General features: G+C 42.0%; 1 protein-coding gene across 1 annotated transcript in view; it reads left to right on the top strand.

Annotated features, from left to right (window-relative positions):
• Positions 1–2,786: 2,786 nt before the first annotated feature.
• Positions 2,787–10,202, top strand: part of TIMD4 (T cell immunoglobulin and mucin domain containing 4) — a 71,050-nt gene continuing 63,634 nt past the window's right edge. The window contains exons 1-2 of the mRNA XM_023550964.2: positions 2,787–3,590; positions 6,912–7,292. Of these exons, the coding sequence (XP_023406732.2) occupies positions 3,344–3,590; positions 6,912–7,292 (628 nt within the window). The 5' untranslated portion in view covers positions 2,787–3,343. The remainder of the gene's footprint in view (positions 3,591–6,911; positions 7,293–10,202) is intronic.

The following is a 10,202-nucleotide window of genomic DNA, read 5'->3' as shown; positions in this document are numbered from 1 at the left end:
GGTTTTGTTACTTTATTTATTTTGTGTATGTGTGTTTGTGTGCACACCTTTTCTAAAACTACCAGTTTAGAAGTTAGTGACTGCTCAGAATCCCTGAGGATCTGAGCTGGATGAGCTCTTAAGAGATGTTTAATCAAGTCCTTCACTTTTAGGTGGTGAAGCTGAGACCCAGATTGGGGAAGGGCTTCACTCAAGGTCACCAGCTGGAGAAGGAACCAGGCTGGCACCAGAACCTAAGTTGTACCCAACTTCCCAAGTGATTCCCCAAAGGGGAAAATGATTTGAGACCACTGATTCCTTTACTCCAGGACATTTTTGCAGTTGGAAGGAATAGTTTCTTATTTCTAAACTCTGAAGTGCCCAGTTACTTACTCTGATTTAACTCATGTGACGTTTGATACCTTAGCTTATGTAAACCTTAGAACTATTTCTGAGGCGAATATTATCCCCTTTGCCTTATGATGACAATGAGGTCTAGATTATTGTGGCTTTTCTTCCAAGAACACAAAAGCAGTGAATGGCAGAATGAAGTTTACAACATAAGCCTGATGGGTGGTTTTTTCTTACACCAAGCTGACTGCTTCCTTTTTTGTAAAATTATTTTTTAATCATGTGAATAATACAGAAACACTCTTTGTGAAGAAATAAAAATGCTGTAAAACTAAAGTCCCTTTTGACTACTACCCCAGTCCCAGTTCCTTCCTCTGATCAGAGAAGTAACTGCCACTTGAGTGTGGTGTATCTCCTATCAGATGTTTCTCTATGCATTTATTCTCATATGTCTGTAACCACAAAAAATGCAAATTATTTAATTTTTATATTGGACAAAATGGTTTAATATTTATGTGTTGTTTTGAAATCTGCCCTTTTCATACATTAATGAATGGCTTGGTGATTTTCATGTGAATTCGTAGAGCTCTATCTAATTCTATTCGTCATCTACACAAAATTCCATGGAATGAGTGTGCCATGGTTTAGCCTTCCCAAGGATGAAAGTTTGCATTGTTCCATTCACATATATCAGAGTTCCTGGGTAGTGCAAACGGTTAATGTGATCACTGCTAACCAAAAGGTTGGATGTTCGAGCCCACCCAGAGATGCCTTGGATGAAAGGCCTGGTGATCTACTTCTGAAAAACCAGCCATTGAAAACCCTATGGAGCACTGTTCTACTCTGACACACATGGGGTTTCCATGAGTAGAAACTGACTCAATGGCAACTGGAAAAAAAATTAATGTATGTATGAAGGCTGCAATAAACATTTGCAGATATGTCTTCTTGTGCACGTGTGCTTTTCTAGGGATGATAAAAAGTGAAATTGCTAGGGTCTACCTTGGAAACATGCACGTTGAATGTTAATAGAAACTGCTCAATTGCCCATAGTGTGGCTGCACTTATTCACACTCCCACTTCACTCCAACTGACCCCAGCAGGCTAGTTGTTTCCTAGGTCCCTCCCAGCAGTGCCCGAGTCCTTGTTTACTCATATCCTAGCCAACACTTGTATTTATTATCTGGTTCTCAATTTTTTCCAGTGTAATTGGTGAAATTTAATGGCTTGATATTTCCTCGTCTAGAAATTGCCTGTTATTGCCTTTGCTAGTTTTTCTATTGGTTCTTTTCTTATTGAGTAGTAGGATGCCTCCCTTTGTGCTATGATACTTGGGAGAACAAACTGTTGAATCTCCAGTGGAAATAATTCTTGCACATATATTTTTTAAAAATAAATTTACCTATTTTTAGTAGGAACAAGCTCATACATTAGAAGTTAGTAGTTTCAGGCGTGTGTGTTATATGTTGCAAAACCAGCTGAGGGTGATGACAATGAATTTCTTTCTTTTCTTGGTTGCATTGTGGGCAAAATGGATGTCCCACAGCATTTAGGAAGAGACTGGATTCAGGAAGGGTTCCAGGCTGGTCTGAATTTGTAATGCCTTTTCATTGCAAAAGCCAACAGTGGAAAGTACATCATTCCATCTGCTCTATGGGGTTCCATGCTCACCTTCTCCTGGAAAGGGATATCTGGGTTTCTTGACAACTAGGTCAGGGAGGAAAAGGGCATTGCTGCCCATGTCTTACACAAATAGGCCATGGGTCAGCAAAGTTAGTGACTGGAAAGTCCCACAGGAGGGTACTTTAGAGGGAACTATGAACAGAGATCCAGGTACCCAAGAGGGAGCAGGATGTGATCCTGATGATCTGCCTGACTCTCACTTCAGTAGCATTTTGCTTCACTTTGTTTTAGAAAAATTTCTGATGCTCAAGTCGACCGGTGGGCTTAACATTTGCAGCAGCGGGAATATTTCACAGATTGTTAGAGATGTAAGTTATCTTAGAAGCACGTGTACAGTGGTTCTCAAACACTGAGTGAGTAGTTATCTGCATCAGGATGACCTTGAAAATCTGGTTAAAGTACAGATCCATGGGCTTTGACATCAGAAATTCTGGCTCAGACTTGGACAATAAAATATGCAGTTTTAACAAACTCTCCAGGTCATGCTGATGAGCAGGCAGGGTTGGGAAAAATGATACTTCATTTTGGGAATGGTGAAACATTCCATTCACATAACAAATGTGGTAAACCAAAGCTCCCAGCCTTTTGTATGTCACAGCTGCCATTCTAGATAATTCTTTTGGTCCCTTTCAATGCTAACATCAAAAAAAAAAAAAAAAAAATCAATGAACTCTGGCTAACTTCATATTATGGTCCAGAGCAATTAGTTTCCACTTCCAGTTCTGAAAAGAAAGGAATGGCATGACATATAGTTTAACAGCCTATCTTCCTGCTATAGTACTCTCTGAGTTGAAAGACAGAGGGAGGTGTTGGAAGACTTTTGATTCAGTAGTAGATGATCACTGCTCATTGAAATACATTGGGTAGAGTGTTGTGTTTGGACCTGGTGTTTATGTGAGTTAACGGAACTAAGTTACTGGGTCAGGTTTGTTCATTGAAGAGATTAAAAAATGCTTTATTGAATGGTACTCAAGGTCAGAGTGTTAAAATCAGCAAAAAGGTCTTACTTTGGAGACTGATTGAGACAGTCAGCTGGCTCCAATTAGGGGATAAAAGTAGTGGTGAGATTAGGAGCTCAGCAGCAGCATTAAAGGGCACAGCAGAATTTATGCTAAAGAAACATATACACTATCAACTCATTTCCTCTTCCGAGAAGCACCTATCTGCACCATCACTGTACAGCATTTGAAAGATTTTAGTACTGCTCAACCCAGTTTTCTCATCTTTTCTCACAGCACCAGCCACTTCAGAGACTGTCGTGACAGCATTCTTGGGTCAGTCAGTGACGTTGCCCTGTAAGTACTCATCCTGGTCTCCGGGCAGGAACAGTATGTGCTGGGGCAAAGGCCAGTGTCCCAGTTCCAAGTGTAATGAGGAACTTCTCCACACTGATGGAACAAAGGTGCTCTGGAGACAGTCAGTGAAGTACAGACTTCCAGGTAATATCCAGAGTGGTGACGTTTCCTTGACCATCTCAAACACCAACGAAGGTGACAGCAGCTTGTACTGCTGCCGCATAGAGGTGCCTGGCTGGTTCAATGATGTGAAGAGTAACATTCGCCTTCTGCTGAAGAGAGGTGAGTGCATGAAGGAACACATGTCTGTGGACAGATAGATTCAGGGGGTTCATGGAACCTGTGGTGGTGAAGGGGCTGTGGTTGCCTATGCAATGAGTGGGAAGAAGGTTACCTCCGAAATGTCTGGTGGTGGTTAGAGAAGCCATGACATGGATCAGATGAGAAAACTCCAATGCCCATGGAGACTGAGAAGGTCACAGGAATGAGAGAATGGGGGGTGAGGAGGAGGTGGGGTTGGGGGAGGGGGGCCAGCCAATTGCAGTGCCCATCTGAAGAGGGAAGCTTCTATTTATTTAGCAGATCATTGCTTGGCAGAAATCTGGCCCCAGTGTTTTCAGATTTGCTAATTTTTATATGAAGTACACTGGTTTTTGCATGTTGGAAAAGAGTTCAAAAAAGTTTTAAAAGTGCCATGTTAACTAAATAAAATGTGTCCATGAGCCAGCTTCAGCCCATAAGCCAATGAATAGTTTGTGGCCTCTGGAAGACAGCATGGAGTTTGGAGACAGTCATAGCATTTTTAGGTGTTCTTTCCTTCAGTAACTATCAGTTGCTTTTGATGAAATTTGAAATATGGCTGGAACTCTTAAGATTTGAATTATGCTAACAATTGTTAGCTGCTGTTGAGTTGGTCCCAATTCGTGGTGACCCCATGCACAATGGAACAAAACACTGCCCAGTTCTGCACCATCCCTATGATGGGTTGCAGATCTGACCATTGTGATCCATAGGGTTTTCATTGTTGATTTTTGGAAGTAGATAGCCAGGTCTCTCTTCCTAATCTGTCTTAGTCTGGAAGTTCCACTGAAACCTGTTCAGAATCATAGCAACACACAAGCCTCCACTGACAGCTGGGTAGTGGCTGTACGTAAGGCGCATTTGCCGGGAATTTAACTCAGGTCTCCAGCATGGAAGTCAAGAATTCTAACACTGAATCACCAGTGCTAACAATAATCATCTTTAATGGTTGTCTGGAATGGAGCTTCTCAAAGTGAGTTCTGTGTACCACCTGCATTGACATCACCTGGAGGATCCTTGGGCTCTTTTCCTACTGGGACAGGCACCCCTGGAGGTAGGGTCTGGATATGTGTATGCCTGACAAGCTTCCCAGGAGATTCTAATACACCCTAAAATTTGAAAACCAATGATGTGGATGCATTTAATTAAAGAGCTTTCACATTTATCAGTATATTTTTCTCTCAAAGCAACTTTGTGTGATACCTGTTGCCATCGAGTTGATTTCAACTCATAGTGACCCCACAGGACACAATATAACTGCCCCACAGAGTTTCCAAGGAGCACCTCGTGGATTTGAACTGCCGACCCTTTGGTTAGCAGTTGTAGCACTTAGCCACTACACCACCAGGGTTTCCACTTCGTGTGATAGGAGGTATTATTTCTATTTTACAGAAGAGGAAAATGACTTTCATTAAAGTTAAATAACTCTAATCCAAGTCATCTTTTTTTAAGTCTAGTAGAATCAGTTATTATTTTATAAAATACTTGTTGACCTTAATATCTATAGGGTCATTTCTAAGTTCACTTGAAATAAATGGTACCTTTCTGGTCCATTAGAGTTAGTGGAAATTTGGCATAAATAAGAGAGGATAAGATCTGTAGAATAAACTGTGGCTAATGAACCCAAATTCAAATGTTTAAAGGATGAGTGGTATTGGCACAAATCAATCTTTAGTATCTGAAAGAGACTACATTCTCACCCTGTGTTGCATATTTTGGGCTCACATTTGATGAAGCCATTCATTCATTTACTCACTCATGCAATATTTTTGGAGCCACTGCTATATGCCAGCCATCACCCATCTGTCATTTTGTCATACTGTGGTGGCTTGCCTGTTGATATATTGCTGGAAGTGATGCCACCAGTATTTGAAATACCAGCAGGGTCACCTGTGGAGGACAGGCTTCAGCAGAGCTTCCATACTAAGACAGACTATAAAGAAAAGTCTGGTAGTCAACTTACAAACATTAGCCAGTGAAAATCCTATGGATCTCAACAGAACATTGTCTGCTTACCAATGATCATGAAGATGGCACAGGGCCAGACATCATTCACGCTGTTATATGGTAAAAACTGCGAAAGCAGAACCTGTGTAGGGTGGAAACCTGCCAGAGAAGAAAAACTAAAATAGTTTCCACTAAAACTAGCAATAGAAAAGTGGTGAGACTGCACCCTGTTAAAGGTGGGAAACTTGTGAGACCTGGAAAAACAAGGTAGTCCGTTAAGTTCCGGCTCTCACAGTTTTCACTATACATAAGGTCGCCATGAGTCAGAACCAACTGGACAATAACTAAAAACAGCAATAGCTGTATAGCAGACACTGTGATAGGTACTAGGTTTGCAGCAGAGAACAAAATAAAACTCGACACCAAACCTGTTGCCATCAAGTCGATTTCAACTCATAGCGACCCTATAGGACCCTATAGGACAGAGTAGAATTACCCCATAATGTTTCCAAGGCTGAAATCTTTATGGTTTCAGCTCACCGTATCTTCCTCCCGTGGAGCAGCTGATGGGTTTGAATTGCTGACCTTTCAGTTAGTAGCCAGGTGTTAACCACTGCACCACCAGGGCTAGAGAACAAAATGGATACCAGATTTTTCCTCTTGAAGCTTAGAGTCTCACGGGAGACGCAGACATTAAACAATAATCATGCAAATAAATGTGCAGTTAATGGAAGGCATTAAGTGCTTTGAAGGTAAAATGTGAGCATGCATAACCAGGAAGACTAACTGGACAGCTTCCCTATAGAAGAAGTGACTTTTTAGCAGTGACATGAAGGTTTAAGCAGGAGTCAGCCTAGTGAAGAATGAGAATAGGAAATAGCAGGAACAAAATTCCTATAGCTGGAAGTTCACTGATGTTTTAAAAAAAACTGAAGGCCAGCAGGAGGGGAAAAGTGAGAAGAGGAGGGTGGAGAAATGAGATTGGGATGAAAGGCAGGTCTAGATCCAGTGGAGCCTTGCTGGCCAAGGTCATGTGCTGAGTAGTTCTTTATCTTAAGGGCAAGAGGATCCAGAAAAAGTTTTAAGCAGGGGATTGATGTAATTACCTTTGTAATTTTAAAAGTGACTCTAGCTAATACGTGAAGACCAAATTGAAAGGGACGAGAGTGATAGCAAGATACCCAGTTGTAGTAGACGCTACAGTAAGCCAAGCCAATGGGCCAGGCAAGTCCAGGCCAATGGACCATATAAGGGCAACAGAAATGGAGAGAAACGTAAGGACCCAGATGTATTTGTGTCTGTTTCCCTTTTACTTCATCGCCACTTGGTACCAGACATATCTTCCGTTTGTTAAAGCTCCATCAACCACACGTCCAACAACAACCACAAGTCCAACAACAACCACACGTCCAACAACAACCACACGTCCAACAACAACCACACCTCCAGCAACCACAAGTCCAACAACAACCACACATCCAACAACAACCACACGTCCAACAACAATCCCAAGCCTAACCACCACCACTGAGATGATGACAACGGCAGCGGTGTTTCCAACAAGAGTCATAACTACACCTGACCTCACAACTGGAACAACGCTTCAGACGAGAACCACCCATGTTCTCACAACAACCACAAACCAGTGTCCTCGGACAACACTGAACCACCTTCCAGAGGCAGCCGAAGATCTCCTGACCACTAAGACTCCCACAGAAGGTCCCGTCCTCACCACAGGTACACTGTTCAATTGGTCCTTCTTTTCCATCTTATCCTTGGGAACAGAGTTCTCCCACTAAATTGGGCAGCCCAGCAACTTGCTCTTGGGTTCTTGTCTCTGTGTATTTCAATAAGGATGTGGTTTCGCTAAACTGTTCCTTCTCCTCGTTTTATGGTTTCTATTTTTTTTTTAAGTGTTTTTATTTATCCTTTTTAAAGATCAGCATTTTTGGTTCTCTAGTTGGCCTCCCAAGAGTTTTGCAGGAGATGTTTATTGAAGAACCAGGAAAGGTCATTTCAAGTCAGACCCCAGATCCACCGCCAGGGGTTACGTCTGCCTGGGCTCTAGTATTAGTTGAGAAAAGGCCTCCAAGCATCTTAAGATACTCCCTTAAAAGGAACTGATTTTATCCTTGTTTCTTTTTTTTTTTTTTTCTGAACCCTTTTTGACCTTGGACTTGTAGCACTTCCTGAATAACTAGCTCCATTGCTTAGAGGGGCTGAGCCATGTTTCAACCTCTGATTCCTAAGTGTCACGGATTGAATTGTGTCCCCCAAAAATATGTGTCATATTTGGTTAGGCCATGATTCCCAGTATTGTGTGGTTGTCCCCCATTTTGTGATAATTTTATGTTAAAGAGGATTAGGTTGGGTGGGAGTGTAACACTACCCTTACTAAGGTCACATACCTGATCCAATGTAGTTTCCTTGGGGTGTGGCCTGCACCAGCTTTTATCTCTCAAGAGATAAAAAGGAAAGGGAAGCAACCAGAGAGTGGGGACCTCATACCACCAAGAAAGCAGTGCCAGGGACAGAGCATGTTCTTTGGACCCAGGGTCCCTGCTCAGAGAAACTCCTAGTCTGGGGGAAGATTGATGAGAAGGCCAACAGAGAGAGAAAGCCTTCTGCTGGAGCTGACATCCTGCATTTTGGACTTTCAGTCTACTTTACTGTGAGAAAATAAACTTCCCTTTGTTAAAGCCATCTACTTGTGGTATTTCTGTTATAGCAGCTTTGGATAACCAAGACGGTAGGTAAGAATATTAAAAAGCAATCATGGGAGAGCTTGAAAGCCTCCTTAGTAGTTTTAGCTGCCTCAGTAAGGCTAGAATAATTTAAATACCTTTACAATATTGATTTTGATAATTCTATTACACTCTGAGTAGTCATTTAAAAGCCATGAACCCTAAACCTACCTATTTATCTATCTATCATCCCTTTTGCTTTTCAAATAATCATAATACATTCACAGTTTTTCTCTGATTCTAAAAATTACCTGTAATCCTTGAATAAAGCCTGAAATATATAGAAATGCAGAAGACTATATAAATAGCCCAGAACCCCACCACGCAGCACAAACACTGTTATTTTTCCAGCTGCTTTTTATTAAACCATCTTTAAAAAAAAAAAAAAAAAAAGCTTCTGGAAAGACTGCCTCACACACATCCAAAAGTGTGCTGACATTCGGTCTTTCTTTTTCTTTCCTCATCTTTAGATTGAGAAGAATGAAACACTGAATAAAAGTGTTGTTAAATCAGATGACTACAGATAACCTTTGGGTTTCTTGTGTCCATAAAGCTCACCTGGGAAAAACTGGCATCAAGGCAGCATGCTTTCTGGTTCATTTCATTCTTCATGGTTCTGTCAGCAATGCGGCAGTCAGCTGCTATGGACCAAGTGCCCTAGTGTTGGCTCTAATTGGTGCTATGTGTAAGCCAGATTGAGAGAGACAGGCAGAGAGAGAGAGAGACAAGGAGACCTTCTTGATTCATGCAATTCTTCATGGTGATGTGATAATATTCTCTAGAATATTGCCTTTACACTCTAGGCTCGGTGGCCCTTCGTTGTCTCATGCTAGTTCCAAACATACCAATTTCCTTTGCTGAAACCCCTGAGGGGTGTGCTTACTCAACTCATTGGCTTTTTGTAGTGAAGAGAGAATTCTTTCATTTATTTAGCCATTCATCCATCCATCAAGCCTACTTTTAAATATTTACTAGGCTGGATCCAGGGGCAGAGGACACCAGAAAAATAAGAAAGACAAAATTAATAACCTTGAAGGTTCTAGATAGGACTGTTGAGCTTGACTCCCAATTTTACCGTTTTTTACTGTGGATCTCTAGCCTCGGATTTTTTTTTTTTTAATTTCTATTGTGCTTTAAGTGAAAGTTTACGAATCAAGTCAGTCTCTCACACGAAAACTTATATACACCTTGCTACATACTCCCAATTGCTCTCCGCCTAATGAGACAGCTCGCTCTCCACTTTCTCTTTTCGTGTACATTGCACCAGCCTTAACCCCCTCTACCTTCTCCCCTCCCCTCCAGGGAGGAGATGCCAACATAGTCTCAAGTGTCCACCTGATCCAAGAAGCTCACTCCTCACCAGCATCCCTCTCTAACCCATTGTCCAGTCCAATCCCTGTCTGAAGAGTTGGCTTTGGGAATGGTTCCTGTCCTGGGCCAACAGAAGGTCTGGGTGCCATGACCACCGGGGTCCTTCTAGTCTCAGTCAGACCATTAAGTCTGGTCTTTTTATGAGAATTTAAGGTTTGCATCCCACTGCTCTCCTACTCCCTCAAAGGTTCTCTGTTGTGTTCCCTGTCAGGGCAGTCATTGGTTGTAGCGGGGCACCATCTAGCTCTTCTGGTCTCAGGATGATGTAGTCTCTGGTATATGTGGCCCTTTCTGTCTCTTCGGTTTGTAATTACCCTGTGTCCTTGGTGTTCTTCATTCTCCTTTGATCCAGGTGGGTTGAGACTCATTGATGCATCTTAGACTGCCGCTTGCTAGCATTTAATACCCCAGACGCCTCTCTCCAAGGTGGGATGCAGAATATTTTATTAATAGATTTTATTATGCCAATTGACTTAAAAGTCCCCTGAAACCATGGTCCCCAAACTTCCACCCTTGCTACACTGGCCTTCAA

Source organism: Loxodonta africana, chromosome 2 (assembly GCF_030014295.1).
Source record: "Loxodonta africana isolate mLoxAfr1 chromosome 2, mLoxAfr1.hap2, whole genome shotgun sequence".
NCBI classification, from domain to species: Eukaryota; Metazoa; Chordata; class Mammalia; order Proboscidea; family Elephantidae; genus Loxodonta; species Loxodonta africana.
This window is presented reverse-complemented; position numbering and strand designations above follow the sequence as displayed.